The sequence below is a fragment of the Lagenorhynchus albirostris genome, chromosome 6 (assembly GCF_949774975.1).
Source record: "Lagenorhynchus albirostris chromosome 6, mLagAlb1.1, whole genome shotgun sequence".
NCBI lineage: Eukaryota > Metazoa > Chordata > Mammalia > Artiodactyla > Delphinidae > Lagenorhynchus > Lagenorhynchus albirostris.
The window spans coordinates 42,997,733-43,021,315 of record NC_083100.1 but is presented as its reverse complement, the minus strand read 5'-3'; the positions used below and the strand labels follow the sequence as shown (position 1 = coordinate 43,021,315).

The window sequence follows — 23,583 nt, the reverse complement described above, 5'->3', positions numbered from 1 at the left end:
CAGAACATGAGGGAACCATCGTAACTGCATTTTTCCAAGGCCATCAGAGTAAACTGTGGGCCTGAGAAGATGATCCTGATATAAGAAAGCATTATAAATTATTTGATTTCTAATTTTACAGTTACATCAGTTTCTAGGAACTCTGCAGCCATCTGCTAAAAGAGTTACAAAGCCTGCCTTGCTCATTAAGACCCTTGGTTCTGAACCCCAAGTGAGCTTGTACTGCTCTACATCTGTGATAGTTTTCTGACTCGGTCAGCGACAGAGATGTGACTGACTGGCTGTAGCCTAAACATCCATGAGCATTTTCCAATGCTGAGTATCTCCACATGGAAGCAGAATAGCTAAGCAAGCTCGAGGCCAAAATGTCATGAGCTTTGTTTTGTTTCTTCCTCATGCGAGAGAGGCCTCTCTTGACTCACGTGTTTGACATGAACTATCAGATTTTGTGGCCAACTTTCAGAAGCAAAGCAACTTACATATAGTTGTATTTCAGTAAAAACATTGCCGTTCATGATTCCTCTTGGAGCAGAGGCTGCGTTTCTCATTGCAAGACCCATGTTTTTGGTACAGTGATGGGGCAGTTCCCAGCTGCCTGTCGGGTCAGTTTGGATGTGCTGCAGCTGGGTGATTTTGCAGCACTGCAGACTCAGGACTGCTAAAAAAGGATATTCTTCTGTGTTACAGAGTCCTTGTTTCGTTGTATACAAACATGGCTTGCTTGATTTAGGCAGTCATACTCTTTAGGTCACTGGACCACCAGATCTTTGTAAGCATAGCCCCTAGAAAAACTTGGATGTCTTAACCAAGGAGATAGAGAGGTATAGAAGTAGATAAATATGTCAGTATTTGTGTGTGTATAAATGTATGGCTTTCTCTATGCTATATGACATATATAACATAATTTATATGATATGTGTGTGACCTATGATATTATTTGTATCTATGAATGCATGCATCGATATTTGTTAACTCCTGGATAAATTTATTAGCTCTGGGAAAAAACCTCAGAATAAGCCTTGCTTGTATTCCTACCTTTTTTTCCTGACACAGTATCTGTGTGGAGCCTGCTCGATTCCATGCGTAGGTTTTCATACTTGCCCATGAGATTCCCATCCTTTTGTCCTCATGGTTACAAATGTCTTTCATTGTTTTCCCTTTCTCATTCACTGATTGCTATTTCACAATGTTTTCTTACATAAAGAATATTGTAGTATATGAATTTATATGGTTATATGATTACATATTACATAATTATATAATAACATATAGTAGATACTATTCACAACCCAATGCAAGGTACCAGAGTATACAGAGTTAAATTAGTTATCATACCTTAACAGGAATTTGAAATTCCCAGAATCATAAACGATCATCTATAACCCCTTTCCATTCTTTATAGAAATGAATTCTGGTCTAGATATTTTGATCTAGAAATGTTTTGTTATAGGCCATTTGTTCATTAGTGCAGGATATCTGATAACCCTAGATGTTCTCCTGTTTTCTGGTGAGAAGATATTTTGACTTTGAAGACTTCATATTTTGTTTGTCCAACTCAATGCATTTTAAAATTCAACATTCAAACATATATATGTGCATAAATCTACCTATGTAAAGTATCTGTGAGTTAGAGAAAATGATGAACTAAGAATGAGTTCTAAGCAATGCTGTTATGATTTGCCAATTTTAAATGCCAGTGTTCTTATATCTAGAATGGCGGTGCTTTTCAGTATTTTGAGTACACGTGAAGAATACACCTTTTTGTCCTACATAGAATTCTTTTATATTTTTACAGCAAACATGCAAGACGTTGTCACTGAGAGTATGATTACTAGATTAATGCATTCGGTCTACTCAAAAGTATTGCCTTGGAAAATGCTTAAGATTTTATGCTGTGCTTGCCAAGGTCATGTTTAATTGGTTCCTATGATAGTCCACATGATTCAAGAACTAGGCTTTGCAGTATGGAGGAGGATGATAATTTAATTCTTGACTCTCCTCAGAAATACAATATTTTTCATTCATAGAGGTTATCACATAAAGTTTTGATTTGGATAAATATGTAAACATTTGAATAAAGATGCAAATTTATTTGAACTTTAGCACAGAAGAGCCAAAGGAAATGAAGCAGAAAACCTCATGAGATAACTGTTACTTCCTGTTTGCAGCATGATGAAATATAATGAAAACAGCCCTCTAAACTACATTGGACCTTGCAACTTGTCCGTACAGGTTTACTTATTTTTTCTAAAGTAGTGACTATCTCATGAACTACTTGAGTTAAAGATCAAGTATTATGTCAGGAAAAGAATAATGAGTTGTCTCTTTTAGACAATGAGACTTTGGAGAAAATTACCCTTAATCCCAGCTTCCAAAAATGAATTATTAAAATGAGCGCAGTAATAGAATTCCTGAAGATAGTTAAGAACCTGAGCATAAAATCTTTTTAACAATTTAGAAAGAAGGATCTTCGAAGTATATTTAAAAATGATATTTGAATTACTTAAATAGATTTTAAAGTTAATAAAACTGATTCCTTGTTTCAATTTAAGTTAACCCATCTTTACATCTCAGTAGATATTGTGGGTTTACGTACAATTTAACAGCCATATGATGTAGGTCCAATCCAAATTCCAATAGATCTGCTCCTGGCGCCATTTTTAAATAGATTTGACCCTGAGAGAATTTGATGCCATTTAGTTCAGGCCATTAAAAGGTCTCTGAGAGGTCAAATCAATTCTAGCAGCCACCAAAGAGTTCTCATTCTTGGTTGATCACCCCCCGCTCCGTCTGCTCCCACACACATACACACAAAGCAGTTTGTCCATGGTGTCCACCCTGGACCAGAACAGGATTTCCAGAGAACTGGGTGTAGCCATGTATCTGACGTTGGAGGTTTGGCTGCAGTGAGGTTCATAATCACTGGAATAAGCAATATAGGCTGACCTGGACTTTTACTATTTCTTGCCAGTTTACCTAAAAGAAAACTTAGCTTTTCATGTAAAATATGTGCATATATATTTGTTTGCCACTGTCTGGAGTTGTTTTGTCTATAAATGCTTCCACTCTTCTAATAGTGTAATGGGTTGGAAGGCTAGAAATTTAAGTCAAGGAAGAATATGCAAAACATATGTGAGAGTGTAGGTGGGGATGGGGACCAGAGAATGCTGCTGAGAAAGCAGGATGATGAGAAAGCCTGGAGGTGAGTTGTTTCAGAGGCCAGACTGTAGGGTTGGAATGTGTGGGCGATGCAGGAGAGTTGGCCCACAGTTGGAGACCAGGTAGCACAAGATGTCAGGAATTTGCTGGGAGGGCAGCCTCACCTGACTTTGAAAGCCAGGGAGCCTAGAAACAGTATCGCAAAGTGACAGAAGAAGAGTTCCAGTGTGAACTGGTGGGTAGAGGGGAATGGAGCACCAAGAAGTGAAATGAAACGTAATAGTATATAAACTCTTCGTTCATGACTGAGGCCAGTTCAGCCTGATGGAGCAGCAGAAGTGTGTCCATACAGTTCACCGGCCTTTAAATAGTTAAACCCTGAGAACGTTGGAAAACGTAGCTCAGGAACTTTACGCAATGGAGGATGTGTTAAGGGACTATGCCCTTTGGAGGGAGGGTATTGCAAAGATGAAAAGACTGATGTTTCTCAGCTACAGTCTTTAAAAGGAGACTGCAGAAATCTGCCATCACAGACCACCAGAGAATCTACTTGGACTCATTCTCGTTACCCAGAAAGCAAACTGGAGGGAGATTTAACTCCAACCATTGAAGAAGTACCCAGCATCCCACCACAATCCTCAGCTCCATGAGATCGCGTGCTTCTTCTGCACCATATTTGCTAGCACTCCCTTGAGAACTTTATGGGACCTGCATAGATTCTTGGCGCTCTGTGGCTTCTGTTATTAGGTGATGCTTTGGGGCTGTATATAGGCCCTGAAGCACACGTTGGGCAATGCGCCCAAGGTCGCGTTCCAACTGTTCATTTATTTCTTCAGTGGTGGGAAATGGGCTGGAAGTCACCTGCAGGTCTCCCTGTGAGAAAGAGCAGCGTTGAGGTTTGTCCCCTTACACCCATAGGTAGGGGTACCGCCACTCACACCTGGGGAAGGCTTTCCTGCCCTCAGACAGTGGCACCAGAGCAAAGAACTTGCAAGAAAGCAAGATTTGGGAGATTGGTTTTTCTTGCCTTGACTGCCTGGACCTGGGCCCATGTTTTATTCTACTGACATTTAATAGTTGAGTATTTCCCAGATCCTGATTATGGAACATTAGAACTAGGACAGTTGAATGAGAAACAGATTCTATGGCAAATAAGTTTGGGAGATGGTGCATTCTCCATCTTTTTCCAGAGTTCCACAATGCACATGCTCCTTTAAGAAGCCATTTTAAAAGGAAACCTATTTCACTTCATCTCACTTACTGTGGCCCCAAATTCATTTGACTTTAGACTTCATTTCCCCTGAATATCTGTTATCATTCCTTGGAACTCAGTATTAAAAGGATCAGGTTCTTGGAAACAGATGCTAAGAGGAGACATGTACTAATAGGGGAAGGATAAAACCAAATTTGGCCCACCTTACCAGTTTGAGCTAAGAATTCTTCATATGCCTCCGGTGGCCTGCTTCTTTTAGCAGGGAACTTGTTCTACGAGTGAAGCCTATGAAAACAACTAGAAGATGCCCTGGAAGGTCTGTATTTCTTGTATTCAAATCCTAAAGATTAGTTGCTTAGTTTTTTAATCAGTTTGAAGAGTAATTAATTTAATCTGATTGTAAGCAAACCAATTTTATTTAGAAACTATTTTTGAGGAAGGACAGTTCTTTTAAATTTAAAAAATACATTTGATAAAGATACCCAGGTTATCAAGTTAATTTTGACTTGAATCACCTATGTATAATATAGTAATTATATATAAATGATTGCTTTTTAAAAATTTTATTTTTTATTGAAGTATGTTTAATTTACAATGTTATGTTAGTTTCAGGTGTACAGCAAAGTGATTCACTTAAATATATATATATATGTATATATACATACATACATACATACACACACACATACATATTCTTTTTCAGATTCTTTCCCATACAGGTTATTACAAAATATTGAGTATAGTTCCCAGTGCTATACAGTAGGTCCTTGTTGTTTATTTTATATATAGTAGTGTGTATCTGTTGCTCCCAAATTCCTAATTTATCCCTCCCGTCCTTTCCCCTTTGGTAACCATAGTTTGTTTTCTATGTGTGTGAGTCTGTTTCTGTTTTGTAAATAAGTTCATTTGTGTCATTTTTTAAGATTCCACATATAAGTGATATCATATGATATTTGTCTTTGTCTGACTGACTTCGCTTAGTATGATAATCTCTAGGTCCATCCATGTTGCTGCAGATGGCATTATTTCATTCTTTTATAGCTGAGTAGTATTCTGTTATTTGTATATACCACATCTTCTTTGTGCATTCATCTGTCGATGGACACTTAGGTTACTACATGTCTTGGCTATTGTAAACAGAGCTGCAGTGAACATGTATCTTTTCGAATTATGGTTTTCTCCAGATATATGCCCAGGAGTGGGATTGCTGGATCATATAGTAGCTCTAGTTTTAGTTTTTTAAGAAACAATTGCTTTAAGAAGATAGTCCTCCTCAGATTTTGTTGGCTATGTTTACTCAGCCAATTTTTTAGCAACCCAGTGATAACCTTTAAGTACAGTTCCTGTTATATCTGAATCAATGACATGTCTGAATAAAAAGCATGAATATTTTTAAAGGTTCCCAAAACATTCTTTGCTCCCAGGAGTGAAGTCATTTGAAAACACTGTTAGTGGGCCTTCTCTCCCAAATCTTTTCCCCTGAAAGTTGAAAAAAAATTTTCTGCTTAATTTATTAATATGGCTTGTTTTCACCCACAGAGGCCAGCAAGCTTGTTATGTCCTACGTAGCAGCTGTTTGTGGAAAAGGAGCAGAAGTTAATCAAGTCAAAGAACAGCTTTTACAGTCCAACCCAGTCCTGGAAGGTAGGATTTTCTGTGTACATTGGGTCAGTATGACTGGAACAGTAAATCCAGTTTTCCGGGCACTTCTGGCACCTGGTGTGCTGGGAGGTGGGCTGGGAGGGGGAGAGTCAGGCCCAGACCTGCTGAGCAAAAGGTAGCGGCATCCTAGGAACTCCTGGCTTCACGCACTTGGAGGGAACGCTTTACTCGTGTAAAAGGAGCTCTCCCACTTGCAATCATTTTTCTCCCTTTTAATTTTTATTTGAATTACTTACATTTTGCTTAATAATAATCAGCTGATATTTGCATTTGACTTGACAGCTGGGAGAAACTTGGTGGAAGAGAGCAATGTGAGGGCAGTGCTATTTTATCATTCAGGATAACACCCATGGCTGGTGATTTCTGTTGTCAGGGAAACCAAGGCTATGCCAGAGAAATATTTAAGGACCAGTTTTCTCAGGGTTACAAAAAGCCTAAACCTGACTTTAGCGCTCAAATGCTGTGGTTGGCCATCTGTGTCTGTTAGTCAGCTTGGGCTGCCATAACACAGTACCATAGATTGGGTGGCTTAAACAACAGAAATCTACTTTCTCACACTTCTGGAGGCTCAGAAGTCTAAGCTCACCTGCTGGCAAGGTAGGTTTTCTTCTGAAGCCTCGGCTTGTAGACAGCTGCCATCTTGCTATGTGCTCACATGACCTCTTCTTTGTGTGTGTATATGGGAGGGGGAGGGGGGATGATGGGCAAGTGGGCGCTGGCTCCTGGCCTCATCTAATTACCTACCTCCCAGAGGCCCCATCTCCAAATACCATTACATTGAGGGGTTAGAGCTTCAAAATATGAATTGGGGGGTGGGGTCGGGTAGGGACACAAACATATAGTCCATAATACCATCAGAAAACAAAGCCAGAGAGAAGTCCCCTTCTGCCATGGAGGTTGGCGTAAACCATCAGTATAAACCATCCTTATGCTGGAAACAGTAACTCAAAGCCTCTTCCTGTTGCTGGAAAGCCCTTTGCCTTGTTTTATATTGTAAGCATACCAGTGTTGTCATTTAACACAGTTGTTGGGGTGGAGTAGGTTTCTCAACCTTGGTGCTGTTGACATTTTGGACTGTATAAGTCTTTGCTGTGGGGTGCTGTCCTGTGAAGTGTAGGATGTTTAGCAGTATCCCTGGCCTCTAACCACTGGGTGCCAATAGCACCCCTGCCTCTAGTTGTTACCATTGAAAATGTCTTCAGACAATGCCAGATGTCCCCTGAGGGGATCAAGACCACCTTGATCAGAATCTCTGGTCTAGAAGAGCAGTTTGGTTCAGCCCTTTGTTTGAAGTCACGGAAGGTCAAGATTTAACATGGATTAAAGCAGAACTGCTCTGTGGGGGGAGACCCGCCCCCGCCCCCCGCCCCAGTATGGAGGAACAGAACTCTGCCCATTGTCTTTGTTACTCAGGCCTAGTCCCTCCTTCCACTTTATTACAAGGAGGCACCATGCATCTTTATCCTCCAGACAGTGAAATAAAACTCATGAGAATACTTTGCTTGTGAGAAGCAAAGGCCAGAACACCTGTCACATTGTTATTGATCTTTCTTCCCCTTCAGGACCTTAACAAATAAAGAAGCTATTGTAGAAAGTGTTTTATCTTTATCTTATTATTCCAGTCTTTTACTTTTTGCTTACTGTCTTTTGCTTTTAGTTAGGATGCTATACATGTGTTATATTTCTATAGATGCTTATTTTAAGAATGCTGTGATCTAAAGGAGAAACACTGTGGAATGCTATAGCTTGCATCTGTGATTAGAATCTGGCCCTTTATTCAATGGTATTTGAAACTAGGCCCCAGTGCAGGAACTGGAAGAAATGTCTACTGTGGGCATGTATTATCTTTTGTGGGAATGCTTTACTTTTTAACTGGAGCTGCTACTGTAAATGAACATTTAGAACAATGAACTTAAAAAAAACAATTGAGGAATGTGTCTCAAGTGTTCTATAATGGAACACTTGTTTTTGATTCTGTGGCTCACAGTAAAAGACTTTAGTGTTTAGAGCTGTGTTTAGTAATGTGCAACTCAGATTTGTTTGATGAAAAGATGGTTTATGGCTTGCAAATGGCACCCTGAATAAAGTTTTTTTGAAGCAATTCCTTCACTTGCCCTTGACCTTCAAGCCACAATAAACTCTCCTTTATGTGTCAGCGTCTCCTGCTGGACTTTGGGGCTGTGCAAATTAGTTAATTTGGCATCCCTGCTTGTTGACACCCACCACGAAGATCTAGCCTGTGAAAACACGAAAAATGTCATGGTCTTCATGATGACTAGGTCAACACTCACTCTTATCAAGGTTGCATTTATTAAAATCCTTTAGCTGGTGGTGGACGTAGGATAAGGATGTGAACCTCTTCAGCATCCTTTTTGAGTGTTTCCCATGTGCAGGTTTCCTTACTTAATATAACATCTCAGCTTATTTTCTGTTAAAGAGAGAATTTGGTGTCAGGGACCTACGAAACCATACCCATTCCAAGTGGAATCTCTGAATCAAAGAACTTGCCCTGTGTTGACTTTAAATTTTGTCTTAACTAGCAGGAGCCAACTATTTTTTTTTTTTTAAATCAAAAACATAAAAATACTAGCTAACGTGAAATAAAACACAGCAGGTTCGGCTACTGAATACCCACAGTGAGCGTTACACATCTTGATCAGGTGATTGCTTTCAAAACTCGGACCAGCTTTTAGCCATTGTTAATCATGTGAGCTCTTGTTAGGCTAATCTTAATTTAATGAAGTTGTGGCGGCTTCCAGGGGTTTGATGCCCGACCTCTTAATTTAAAGATTCATTTCTGTTTGCCGCATCATCGTGCATCACTCTGTAGTCCTTGCTGGCTGCCGTGTGGCCCACGGATCCCAGTAACAGCCTCGGGGTGGGGTGGGTGGGAGGGTATTGATAGAGAAGCAGAATTTCATGCCCATCCCTTGACTCATTGAACCAAAGTGTGCACTTGAACAAGATCCTCAGGTGATTGGTTTACACGTTAAAGTTTGAGGTGCACTGCTAGGCTTCAGAGCATCAAGCAGGGATCCCCTCTCCTTATACGACTTACATGTATTCCACTTACATCCTCTACTACCAAGGCCCAGATTAATTTGCTCCTCTCTTGTGCACAAGCTTGATGAAGCAGTCATTTTACCTCATGACACTGAAATACCTTTGTCAAACAGGAGCATTCTGTGCCTGGGGCAGTGTCGTCCTGTGGTTCTTAGGTGCTCTCGTTTGAAAGGGCGGCCTGTGGGAGGTTCTAGCTCCTCAAAGCAGCTAAGATTGGGACAAACTTGGATTTTTGCATTGTGGGCTGATTTTTTTTTTTTTTTCTGGAAAGTTTCACTTAGGTCTGATGGACATAAACTCATGAAACTATATGGTATTTTTAGCCTATTGGAAATGATGTTAGTTTCCAAGTCTCTTACTCTTTCTGTATTTCAGTTATATATTTAATCACGTTTAAATACCTTTTATTTCGAACTTAAACAATTTAAAGTTTCTCATGCCTTTCTCCACCTGAAAACCTCATCAACTGAGTTTCATAAAACCTTTGTTAATGTTAAGTAGTCATCTCTAAAATAACCTTATTCATTGTTAATAACGGTAGAGGAGCACAGAAGCCCTGCTTGCTCGCCATTCAGCTGACTCCTATCAAAACAGTTAAAATGTGTTGAATTAGACAGGATTAAGTTTACAGTAGTACTTGAAAAAAATTCTGTGAATCATACGCATGACTCTTTCTGTGAACTTACAAAAAGACATGGAAGCTTTAGCAGCTTATTAAGACTCGTGTTAAGTAGTTTCTATGGAAATTTTCTGGACAGAAATGTCATTGCTACAAGTTGCATTTCTAGGATTTATGGATGTCAGATATTACATTTGTTTTATTTTTTGGCTTGAAATTGTTTTTCTGTCACTTGACCACACATCTGTTTCTTTCCTACCAGCATTTGGAAATGCCAAGACTGTAAGGAATGACAACTCCTCTAGATTTGTAAGTATTTGTATAAGCATAAGTGTTAACACTAACATTTACCTCATGTGTGTTTAAACAACCAGTAGATGTTTAATATTTCTTAATACACACAATTAAAAAATAAGAAACACCATATTGAGACATAGGATAAAAGTTCTATAAGGACTGTTTTTCTGCTTTCTGGAATTTTCCTTAATTCTTCTTGGAGTGACACGCTATCTTTTTTTCATGTTTTCTTGTCATCTATCATAAAATTCCACGAGCAATTTCAGTGAGGCTGTTTAGAGTAACTCTTTACTAATGTGAGTTTTGATATTTAGAAGTCAATTAAGACTCAAATTCCATAGAAAGAAGGGTAAACTAGGTGTCAAGTTTGTATACGCTACAGCTCTTGTCCGTTCTTCGGTGGGACCAGAAAGGATGGAGGTGTATTCTAAAACTTTACAGAGGTAAACTCAATAAGTTTGGCTGCTAATGGGGGGCGTGGGGAGGACTGAATAGTAAAAACTGAAGCTACTTGATGTTTTGAGTCGGGCTGAGTTGGAAAATGCTAATTTCCGTAGTGGAAACCTTTCCAGCCTCATCTCCCACCTCTGCAGCGTACGCTCTGGCACATCAGCCCCTGGGTCTCCCCAGCTGTGCTGCCTTCTTTCCTGCCTCTGGTCTTGACAGGGACACATACTGCCTGGAGGCAGCTGGGGGAGATATGGTGAGTGTGATGGTGGCATTTTGAAATTGATGGCTTTTTTTCTATAGTTGAGCCAGTTTTATAAATTTCGTAATAAAAGATCATTTACTTTGTAAGCTGTCTTCTCATATACATTACTTGGGACCATTATTGATGACCGTCTGTGCCTCGCTGCCAGACACCCTTCCTGCATCCCCACACCTCCACTCCCCAGCTTCTTTTAGCCCCCTTTTTGCTTTTTTCTCATTGGCGTTATCCTGTGCTTAAGGCATGCAAATGACCTCAGGTGGAGATCGTTTTGATAGATTGGAAAGTGGAAGGCTAAGGTTCCTAATTCCAAGGCAGTGAATTTTTTCCATTGGATTAGCCCCTTAAGTTGTTAAAACTGATGTGAGCCATGCCTTTTCCTGTTGTGGTAACATGACTAATCTCATTACGTAAATAGAATTAGACGCAAAGTGTGGGCAGATAGAAGTAATTCCAATAGATCAAGCTTCTTTATAGGATAGAGATTTTATTTTTGCTCTTGGCAAATCTCATATACACACGCTTTAAAAAAAATACTTGCAAATATATTTAGTCTGTAGGCCATAAAAATACAGAAAACCGTATTGCTTAAAGAGTCACTGGTACTTAGAGACATCGGAAAATCTAGCGAAAGGCTTGGCAGGTGTTTTGGCTTGTTAAGTAACTTCAGAGAAATCCTATCATAACACGGGTATTAGGATATGAGATTAATACTTGATTATGGGCTAAATCATTTCATGCCCAGTTTTTAGTAATTTCTCTGCTTTGTGGGTGTGACTTTGACCAGTAGTATACTCGAGTCTATGTTATAATATTATAGTAGGACTCTACTATATTTAAAATGACGACTGTATATATAACAGAGGTTTATGACTCCAGGGAAATTACATTTCCTTCAACTGTGTTTGACAGGTTAACTCCGAATAAATTTTTTGATCTCTTTGCTGAGAAGCCTGGGAGACCCTGCACCTCATTGTAGCTGACAGTGTGGACCACTGTTCCCATGGAGGTGCCTCACAGTGACCCTCACCCCAGCACTTTAACTTGGCGTATTGAGCTTCTAGTAAGAGAGACTCATTGCTTTGGGGAAAAAAGAAAAAACAGTTTAAGCCTTCGAAAATCACTGTTCTCGACTAAGGACTTTGGAGGGGGATTTTGTTGAGCATCTGCGGTGTGCCAGGAGCTGAGTGGGGCACTGGAGAGTGTGGGAGAGAGCGCTCTAGGGTCTGGAAAATCTCATTACCACTCCTCTCATTCAGTAAGAATAGAAACACACACACAATTCATCCATTTGTTTGAAACCTCCGGGTTTTCTTTTAAACATAGTTAAACTTAGGTCTCCCTGCGTATCCTCTTGCAGCCTGCAGTCTTTTCCCCACCAGTAGCCAGAGTGATCTTTACATGCTGCCGTCCCCTGCCGGCTGACAGCCTCTGTGGTCCCCTTGCATCTAAAATATAGCCCGGGCTCCCCCAAGCCTCCCCACGCAAGGTGGGCCGGCCCAGCCTTCCCCGGCTCCCTGGGCCTCAGTCACACAGGCCTTAGTGCCCGGCAGGTGTGCCAGGTGCTTCCTGGACTTGGGCCTTTGCTGTTGCCGGTCCTTCTACACCATGCATTCTGTCCCCAGATCTTTGTATGGCTGGCGTCTCGTATCATTTAGGTCTTATCTCAGATGTCACTTCCATGATGCCGTCTGGAGACTCTGTGACTTCATCCCATTTTCATTATTTTAGGCATTCAACAGTCTCTGGAGTTATGTGCTCCCTTCCCCCGAGTACATCATCATTGGCCCTGGAGAGTAGGCGCGGAGGAAGCGAGCACCTTGGCCTCTTGTTCACTGATGTGGCCCCAGGAGCTAGAGCAGGGCCGGTGCCATAGTGGACACTCAGAAAACATTGATTTATTGATGAATGAATACCTTTTTTTTTTTTTTTTTTTTTTGCGGTACGCAGGCCTCTCACTGTTGTGGCCTCTCCCGTTGCGGAGCACAGGCTCCGGACACGCAGGCTCAGCAGCCATGGCTCACGGGCCCACCCGCTCCGCGGCATGTGGGATCTTCCCGGACCGGGGCACGAACCCGTGTCCCCTGCATCGGCAGGCGGACTCCCAACCACTGTGCCACTGGGGAAGCCCTGAATACCTATTTTTAAGAAGCTTATAAACTAGTCAGGAAAAATGGACATGGCTGAAAATAATTATAACACAACACATAAACTAGTAAGTTCCCCATGAAAAGTATAGATGAAGTGTTATGGAAGCTCAGAATAGAGAAGCTGGAGGAGTCCGGGGCAGGGGACAGTCCTGAGTGGGTCCACAAGATTTAAAGAAGCCAAAATGGGGTGGCAGGCAGCAGGAGGTGGCAGTACAGCCTGAGAAACTGAGGAGAGAAACCAGTGTGGACCTTCATTTGCCCGAGTTAATGGCCAGACCAGGGAGTCTGTGAACGGAGCCATGGGCCAGAGGGCCGGAAAGGTGGGTCCGGGCCCCAGCTGGAGGGCCTGGAGTAGCAGGGTCAGGGTCTCAGACTTTATTTTGTAGGTGGTGGGAAGCCGCTGGTTATTTGTGAGTAGTCTAGTGCCAGGACCAGAACCAAGCGTTTGGGGAGTCATCAGTGTGGGCATCAGCTGAGTTCTCCGTGTCGTGCAGGAGTTTAGCCCTAGTCAGCTTCCTTTTCCTTTCTCCACAGTGTTTGCTCTACTCTCTTCAAACTTTCTATCCTTTCCTCTCAGCTGATGCTATTATGCCTGCTTCACAGAAATCATCCTCTTCCAAGCTCTCCAACCAAATTAGCCCCGCTCCTTGGCACCTCCCCTGTCTCCATAGCAGTATACACGCTCCTTTCTCACACTTACCTCTCTGCACCTGTACTCTAGATCTGTCGCCTCCTTTGCCCAGGGACCACCTGCCACCAAAATCATCCCCTCTCATACGGTCATCCTCTGACTCTCTTGAGAAGTTACTCTTTCTCCCTCCTTCATGTCTGCTTTGCCTCCAGTGTCCCCTCGCATCCTAGAGAGTGTCGCTATCCACTCAGTTGCCTGGGCCACATTCCTGGACTTTTAAATTCTTGAACACCCTCCTTTCATACCTTCTCCATCCAACCATGACCAGTCATCGTGACTCTCTGGGTAGCTCTCAACTCTGTTTACTTTCCTCTTTTGCTATTCTGGCGTAAAGCCACCAGTGTTTCTCCCCTAATTGCTGCCACCTCTGTCAGCTACATCTGATAGGTCCTTTCCAGTCCATTCCACACTAGCCAGAGTGGTCTTGTAAAGAGGCAAGTCTGATCATGGTGTCCTTGTTGAGGAACGTTTAATGACGCAACTTGGCTGTCAGGAGAAAATGTCGGTGTCATGATGTGCTCTGACTTCCCCCACCATCCTCACGGATGCCACTGCTTATGCCTGCTCCTTCCTGATCCCTTGCCTCCTTGCCTGCCTGACTTCTCCTGCTACTTCGCCTTTAAGCTCGGGCAGATCTCCTCTTCCCCCTCTGTCCCCTGTTCTTTGCGCACGGCACCATGATCCCACTGTAAGATGTATCCCTATACATGGTTATGTCCCATTTATGTTTCATTTCCCCCCCAGACTGTAAATTCCTTGAGGGCAGGAGTGATGCCTTGCTTTCCCTTGTGCCTACGTTAGTGTCCAGGAAATGCTTGATAAACATTTGCTTAATGAGCAAGTGAAGACTTACAAAGGCCAGATGACCAGTGACAATGAAGAAGGAGAAGGTGGGGGAGCATGCACGAGCTAATAAAAAAATCACAGATTACATTGTTGATTGTGTGCCATGTGATCATGTTTCTCCTCCCTTACCATTATTTTGAAAATAGAATTAAAGTAATTCTCTGGGAGAATTATTTACAAACCATCGATCTGACTAAGGTAGAACATGAAACAAAACCAAAGACTACTTATTAGATCAACACACCCTTTTCCAAACAAAAAACAGCTCTCAGGGTTATTCTGATATATTTGTTACTCTTTAACCAGACAATCCAGACCCATTCTCTAAAAATCACAGTGTAAGACTCCATGTGTGTTTCTGTGTGTTTAAGGTACCATCTATAAGGTGTAATATGAACATGGGTTATATATTTCTGTATAATCTAGATTAAAAGCCAAAGAAAGTAATAATGATGAGCCTTTGATTCTGAGTTGGTCACACCACATAATCATGCATTTGATTTGAGTAGATATAAAAACAGAACTTGAAGTCTTCCATTTTATCCACTGTCCAGTGTGTTTGGAATGTCTAGCCATGGCTTACAACATACTTTGCCTATAAAAATGAAGTAATTTATATTGCCAGCTAGTGCATGTTCAAGGAATACTGATTTTCCCGGTTTTTATTCTTGAATTGAATACACACGTCCTTGAGAAATTTGAAACTTATCCAAAAGTCTTATGATGGCTGAGAAGATCTGTTCTTAAATTAGCAACGAGATATGCTCACTTTGAGCTAATGGGATATTTAGTATGAATTATTTTTGGAGCCACATTGTTTTGCATCATGGTTACGTAAACTGTGTCTTTCTTAATTACATTTAAACAAATGCATAAAGGGCTTATCATGCTATGCTTTAAGATACACTGACTGAATATTTTGAGGTGAACTTGAAAACTCACCAAGTCTTTCTTTGGCAGGGCAAATATATGGATATTGAATTCGATTTTAAAGGCGATCCCCTGGGAGGAGTGATAAGTAACTGTGAGTATTTTAAAGAAGTTCAGAATAGTAAAACATACATTTATAACAGAATATTTTAGATACTTGGGTCTTTAAGAGCTAGGTTTAAGAATACATTTCCTTTTCTTATACTTAAATTTTTAACCTATGCATTTCAGATTGTTTTATAATATTTAATTTCTAAATCTTTTTAAAAGATCACTTAAAGTCTTTGCCTTTGAAAACCTTTGTAGAAGTCTGCTAAAGAAATAAATATTAGCCCAACTGTATTTTATATCCTATAGGTCTTCAAGCCAATCCAGTAATAAAAAAGATTCTCCAACCGTTATTTTCTTTAACAAAATTACTCTGTGGTTAAAAACAAAATATAAATAATAATTGATTTTAATTGAATGACTTTTGGGGTAACAGTTACCCGATAAAATGAGAAAAACCTGTACTTCAAATTTTACTGTGAGAATTTTGTCTTCAGTGTGTTTAAAAAATTGAAATGTCGTACACCTGTTAGGAAGAGACAGATTTATTAGCTTTCTTTAGTCATGATTTGTGACTGTAGAAGTGAAATGTTCTCCGGCAAAGGTGAAAAAATGAACAAAATCAGGTGAGGTCTACTTAACAGCCCCAGGTCCAGAGTTTTCTCAGGTGGGCACAGTGGTCAGTATCTGTTGTAGATAAGGCCCCTTCATCCATGCTTGGGGGCTTCAGTGCGTGTGGCACCGCCCTGATGTCTCTGCTCCTGTTGATTCCGTAGCTGATTCGTTTGGCAAGGATACGATGACCACTCAGGGTTAGTGCACCTCCAGGGGAAGCTGCAGCCTGGTTATCCTCTTGGTTTTTTTTGAGGGCCACACTGCTGACGTGCCCCCCACACACACCGCTTCCCCTGGCCTTTTCACCACCCTAAGATGCTGTTCGGATTGTTGGAATGAAAAAAATCTAAGTTTGTACTAGATTAAAAAATAACAATTGGCTCAGGTATCCAAAGCACTGCTTTTTGCTATAGCAGTGGCATTCTTTCTCCAAATGAAATTTTATTCCAAATATGAAACAGATGAAATGAGGCCTGATCTGGTTAAAGAGGAGATGAGCAGCCAGAACCCCTAGACCCCTGGGTGGCCCCTGTGATCTTCCAGAGAAACTCTAGAACCAGAGGGATGCCATTTGAAAGTGAGTGTTTTTAGAATTTGGGCAAACCATGCAGCTGAATTTTTAAAAAAAATTTTTAAATCATAGTTCGTAGAGTAAACTTCTAGGTCTAGAGTTTTTATCTTGGAAACTATAGGATTGAACTGGATGAATTCCATGGTTCCCCATTTCTACCATTTGTAGTTTTTAAATAGTTTATTTTTTTGGCTGCGTTGGGGCTTTGTTGCTGCACGCGGGCTTTCTCTAGTTGTGGCGAGTGGGGTCTACTCTTCGTTGCGGTGCACAGGCTTCTCATTGCGGTGGCTTCTCTTGTTGCGGAGCACGGGCTCTGGGCGTGCAGACTCGGTGGTTGTGGCTCGCGGGCTGTAGAGTGCAGGCTCAGTAGTTGTGGCACACGGGCTTAGTTGCTCTGTGGCATGTGGGATCTTCCCGGACCAGGGCTCGAACCCGTGTCCCCTGCATTGGCAGGCAGATTCTTAACCACTGAACCACCTGGGAAGTACGGCAGGCGGATTCTTAACCATTGGGATTATACGTATTGTAAAAATGTATTATTATTGGAAAAACGTCTTGAAGAGGAAGTTTTAATCTGAGGTGAAATTGGCTAGGATGGTACTACTTATGTTAAATGGTTTTAACTGTCAAATAAGGAAACAGAAATACTCATGCGAATCATATATAATACCACCAAAAGCAAGGGATTATAACCCTGCCAAGTTTGTTACGCAAGCTTCCTTCACAGTATGTGGCAGCTGAAGAGAGCTGTATAGGAAAAGGTATGCCTCAGTTTTAAGACCACCATTTTAAGGAAAGATTAGCTTTTATTCTGAAACATATTTATAACACTTGCATTTTACAATTTTACATTTACATTTACTTACATTTTATAAGACAAATTAAATTTAGTTATTAATTGAGTAATATGCTATTTTTAAAATGAGGCTACATTAACTTTGTATTATAGAACATTCTAGAATGATTGAACCAATATTACTCTTGAGGACTCTAGGAAAATATTTAAGGATGCCTTTATTCTAAGTATCAGAAAATAACTTGGGTTTTACATTTTGAAGTTTCAAGTTTCAAACAGAAATGTCTTCCTGTCTCTAATTCTTGCAGTATCCATGGAGAATAAATAGTAAACACCCAGTTCATTTCCAGTGAAGATTAAAAACCATCATGAATGAACGTCATATGGTTTTTGTTACCATTTGTTCCCACAATGAAATTATATTGAAATTTGTGGTAGTGGGAACACCCTGGTATTTTAGAGTATCCTTTGCTTTGGAAAGGAAAGGGATACATTAGTGGTGAGAGCAGGAAATTTCACCCCGAATAGAGAGAGAGGACTGACTCATAGGTGGCCACGGGGAGCTGCTGCCTGCTGGCTTGAGGGGGTATAAAGCAATGGGTAAACCCACTCTTGTTCTCTGCAAGCTGCCAGCAGTTAGCTTCTTGTACCCAGAAAAGGAGACAAGATTTGCCATTTTGTAGGTCATCTATTTTGTTTCCTTTTCCAGCAGCCGCCTAGTAAAAGCATAGGTCGTTGTTGGCTGTAATTATTACCTTGAAAAAGTCACAGGATCATTTGAGCCAGTTGTGTACCCAGGAAGTGGGGAAAAAATGCCCAATAACTTAGTCTCTCTTCCTCTCTTTCTAAGAGAGGTATGCTGTAAAACCTAAGTCTTGAACTCATTTGAAAGCTACGTATCTCTGAGGTGAGTATCATTAGGAGAGAAGTGTTACAAAAATAGAAAATGTCAAACATTTACTTAAGTAGAGAAGATAAAACATGGAAATACATCCAGATGTTTGGCTGATGTGAGGTACTATTTCTCCTACTTTGTTAATGCGTGTGGGTCTCATAACATTTATACAATTACATTTGAGGATTTTGGATCTAGTGTTATGAACTTGAAATGTTTGGAAACCTGTTGCTTTTATTAATAGTCACAGATACTTTCTTACAGTTGTGGCACTAAATGGCAATTTAGACTGGAGAAAATGTGGTACAAGTCTCAAGGGATGTTATCTCCTAAAAGAAGAATAGCATAGAGATATACTAAGAAGAAGCCTTAAGATTTCAAATGTGCATATACCTGCGTAAACTGTAAGGATGGGAGACATGGCTGTCCTGTTCACGGTAGTGTATCAAGAGCCTAGGGTGATACCTGATACACAGCAGGTGCTCAGTAAATGCTGGACATGAGGATGGAATTGCTTAAATATAGGCAGGCTCTATATTTTCCTGCCTTATTATTTGGGACATATCCATGAGCCTACGTACGCAGTTGTCAGTGATTTATCATGCGGTTGCCAGTGTCTAAACAAAAAGACAACAAGTTACTTAATTCTCTGTGCCTCCATTTCTTTCTCTTTGAAATGAGGATAATAGTACTGATCTCATAGGGTTGTGATGAGTTGTAAATAATTCGTTAACATCTAACAGTGCCTGGCACATAGTAAGCACTCAATAAATGTTTGCTTCTTTTCATTATTGTATATTTATCTGTTGATTGTCTCTAGCTCCTAGCCAAATATATACCCTATAATGACAGAGACTCAGTTTGTATGGTTCATTGCTAAATGATAGCAACTAAAATAGTGTCTAACATCTAATATATATTTGTTGAATTAACTAAGTAATAATCACATAAGTACCTAATGTACAATAAGCACAGTTTGACATAGAGAAATTTATTGAGAAATAAAGCTTCTTCTTTATTGGGTAAGTTTATCTGAATATTCTATGTTAATCATTTAAAAATACTTTTTCTAAATCCCACAAAGGCAAACAAAGTTATTGGTAATCAAGCACCATCTGTTACTAATGCCTCTGTTCAGCTTGAAAGAAGTAACCCAATCCTGTGGTTATGAAGGAAAGCAAACGTTGACATTGGTGTGTGACCCAGTTATTATTACTGCCCAATAAACCACCCCAGACTTAGTGGAGTAAAACAACGGCCCTGTTATATGCTCTTGGATTCTGTGGGTCAAGAATTCAGATGGAGCTCAGCAGGGTTGGCTTGTCTCCATGACATATGGGACCTCAGCTGGGAAGACTCTAGTGATTGGGGGCAACTTGCATGAGTTGGGGGGTTGGAGTCCTCTGGAGGCTTTGTCGCTCATGTGTCAGACTCCTGGGCTGGGATGATTCAAGGGGTGAGCTCAGCTAGACTGTTAACTAGAGCCATCTATGTGTGGCCTCGTGTGATTTGGGCTTCTCACAGCAAGGCGGCTGTGAGAGGGAGTGTTCCAAGAGAGAACATCCTGACAGCAAGTGTTCCAAGAGAACCAGGAAGAAGCCTGAGTAGACTGGGTAATCGTACAGCATCACTGTGACTCTGTTAAGTCCATGTGGGCACAAGCTTGCTCAGTTTCAGTCCTGGGGAATGTAGATTCCACCTCTCAGTGGGAAGAGTGGGAAAAGAATTCGTGACCATTTTATTTTAAACAACCTAAAGCTGATAGATTGTTTTCAGAAATGACCACAGTAGTTTCTTAGCTTGTGTCCACATGCTTCGGTAGTCCCCTCTCTCAATGACTTAAGGCTTGGCCATGAGATTTGTTTTGGTCAATGGAACAATTTGCAAACATGGCACAATGAGAGACTCGAAAGTTGGTTCTCTACTGGGGCTTATCCTCTCTTGCTTCTCTGGGGAGCTCATTACCACCATGTGCGTGAACCTGGGCTAGTCTGCTGGGTGATGAGAGGCACATGGAATAAACCAGCAGACGTGTGAATGAGGGCACCTTAGATCAGCCAGCTGCCAGCCAACCTGCCAGCAGAGATCAGCCAAGCTGGCTTAGATCAGAGGAACTGCAAATCTGACTCTCAGACTCATGAGCTAATAAATGGTATTGGTCTAAGCTGGTAAGTTTTGGGGGCATTTGTTATGCAGCAGAAAATAACTTGAGACAGAGGTCTAATAGGTAATATCCTTTCCCCACCCAGTTTGGAAACACATGAGAAATAGGCACAGGAAATAAGCTGGAGAGGAAGCAGCTTTATTACTATAGAGGCAAGGTTGAAGAAAGCAGCTTTTGGTTTATCACCCAAGAGGGTGTGCTAGTTAGTGGTCCTTTGGCAGGTTGGCAGACATTGACAGCACGGAGCAACCCCTGGCCTCTCCTTGTGCGCGTTGCCCCATCTGTCTTACAGCCTGGGAGTGGGGCTGAATTTGTGCACAGTGTGGGGAATGAGGGGGCTGAGCTGTACATGCATGCCCATTTCTTCTTCCCAACTTCGCTGCTCAGAGGAGTCTTTCCTCCTGCTGAGGAGAGGAGTGAGTAAGGGGCTGAGAAGCTGGGGAGTGCGTCTCATGAAATCCTCCCACATGGAATCATAAAGCAGGAAGAAATGCCTACCTTACTCACAGGGAAGGTGGAGGGTAGAACAAATTGCTCTGAATTCTTTTTCTTTTACATTCCTTTTGAATTTACGATGCAATTAATTTATGTGCTGACTATCTCAGGGCATGTTGTTTAATCCTTATGTATGGCACATTCCTGCCATTTGGTAGCATATGGAATATAAGTTTACCCTTTTAAATTGTTTGAGACTTATAGCTTTGTTCTTCCTTTTATATCATACCTTGGGTTTAATTGATGATGAGTGGGTGGGTGACTGGGAGCAAAGCTATGTTATAACACTTCCTAAAGGAAACTCTGATCCGTATATATATGGAATTGGGGACTTACCTGTACATGAGTCAGTTCTCAACAGCTAGTGACTATTCATCAGTAAACAGTAGCTGTCTTCTTTAGGGTCAAAATTCATCAAAAACTGAGATAATTTACCTAGTTTGTAATACAAGGCTGGGCTTTTTTAGCACTTTGACATTTAATACCCCTAAAGAAGACAGAAATAATCAACCATGGGTTGTGAAGTATCTGTAGCAATAAAACTGGAATTTCAAAGAGTAATTCTGTTACTCTGTAATGGGTGGCTTTATATAAAAATAGATGCTTTCCTTTGTCTCAATTTTATTTTGGTGTTCTTTCTTATACAAAAAATATGTTTACCATGAAAAAAGACTACATGTTTATCATGAAACCAGACTATATACCCATACTATAGAAGAAATCAGGTGTTCAAATATGTCTAAATTAACCTCAGATTAAGAAATGAATCAAGGTTTATTAGAATTGTATGTATAATAATAAGATATTATGGACTAGATATTTCATTAATTTTATTTCAGGGTTGGGTATCAAATTGTAGATTCAGATACACCTATAAGTTACTTTCCAATTATTAGATAAACTTTAAATTTGTATTAGAAAAAAGTCTGTTGTGAAAATGCATAAATGCTGTATGTATGCAACTGGATCCTGATTTAAAAAATGGCATTTAATTAGGTAGATAATAAGGCAAATTTTCTTAGCGTTTTAAAGCCCAAGTTGATTTTTCATGTTCAGACACTGGGAACCCTCTCACAACTTTTCATGTAACATGTCCAGCTGTCACTGGTGCTAATTTGTAACTTCAGGACTCTGACTTTTGATTTAAAACTTTAAGGTGCTTTCTTAGAAATGAAAATGCTGCATGGAGGTGGAGGTAGGGGAAACACTGTCCTGTCACGGCGCGCCAGGTATTTGAGGTCTCTCAAAGCCTGTAACCTGCAGATAGACAAAGGTCTGTGTGAGACCCGGGCTGAGAGAGAGTACTGGGGTGAACACCCACCTCTGCTTTCTGTAATACACATGCACAGTGAATGATTTGTAAGAAGACATTTGCGCCGTCTTTTTTTACTTTAAAGCTTGTCTTTAGTGAAACTTCCTAATTCTCAATCTTGAGGATCATGTTGTGTATTTCCAGAAAAAGTATAGAGTTGATTTTAGAATATATACTCCAATATAGGAGCAAACATTAGTTCATAATCCAAGTTTTCCACTGAAATTACCATCAGTTATGCCCAGTAACTCATTGGTTATTTGACATTTTTTCTTCTTCAAGACAGCAGAATCCAAAGGGAGATAAATTGTTGTTACTTAGATTGCAGACCTTTCACTATTGCTAACTGTATCATTTCACTTTATTAAAGGGACACAAATCCGTTGGAAGAGCCTTCAGTGCCACTCAAACACTTTTTTCATAATGTGTATCTTTGAGCAATTGGAGAGGAGCAGGGTCGGTCATGTCTGCATCTTGGGCTTTCATTGTCATTCTGGCCTTACTGGCAAAACTGAGACAAAGCAAATTCTTCCATAGGCCTTAATCAAGAACTTGGACCATTTCTTCTTTTTCAGGAAGGGAGATTATACATAGAGTAAAGAAACTTTGATTGGGCTTCCCTGGTGGCGCAGTGGTTGAGAGTCCGCCTGCCGATGCAGGGGACACAGGTTCGTGCCCCGGTCCGGGAAGATCCCACATGCCGCAGAACGGCTGGGCCTGTGAGCCATGGCCGCTGAGCCTGCACGTCCGGAGCCTGTGCTCTGCAACGGGAGAGGCCCGCATACCGCAAAAAAGAACAACAACAAAAAAAAAGAAACTTTGATCACGCTACCTAATCCTTCACCTGTTATGTTCCAAAGTACTGTGATTTTTCCCCCTTCCAAACCCCTACTTGTTCTTTTATTCCTTGGCTTATTAAAAGACATCCGTCTCCAGCAGGTGCAAACATGGACATTTCACTTCTTTCATATCTTATGCCCTAGGGAGGTTGTCCCAGTGCCCAGGAACATGTATATGCTGTGGACTAGCTGGTAATTAGTCAAAACTAAGAAAACCCCTCAGTGATGGTCTGATTCTGTTAATAGTCAGGTGGCAGTGTCATGGTGGAGTTGGTGGGAAAGTTCTGATTCCAGAGTTTCTCTGTCCCTACCCATTGCTTTTCCCCTTTAGAATGGCTTAATAGGTTTATCTCTTCCCTTAAAACTTAAATTTATATAACATTTGATATGAACTTAAATTTATATCTTGAGGGTTCAAGAATGTAGCTGCATTGGAATATACGGAGGCTGTTATACTCTCTTCTCTACTAAATATCTGGCATATCCTATACTCCTTTTTATTAAGTCTT

At 40.8% G+C, this 23,583-nt stretch overlaps 1 protein-coding gene across 8 annotated transcripts in view; it reads left to right on the top strand.

The window, feature by feature from the left end:
* MYO1B (myosin IB) overlaps positions 1-23,583 on the top strand; it is a 184,036-nt gene that overhangs the window by 97,571 nt on the left and 62,882 nt on the right. For all 8 annotated transcript variants that reach the window (XR_009541113.1, XR_009541114.1, XM_060152411.1 and 5 more), the window contains 3 exons: positions 5,912-6,016; positions 9,979-10,025; positions 15,370-15,433. Coding sequence is in view for 6 of the 8 variants with exons in the window: in XM_060152411.1 (XP_060008394.1) it covers positions 5,912-6,016; positions 9,979-10,025; positions 15,370-15,433 (216 nt within the window). In the remaining 2 variants the exon portion in view is untranslated. The remainder of the gene's footprint in view (positions 1-5,911; positions 6,017-9,978; positions 10,026-15,369; positions 15,434-23,583) is intronic.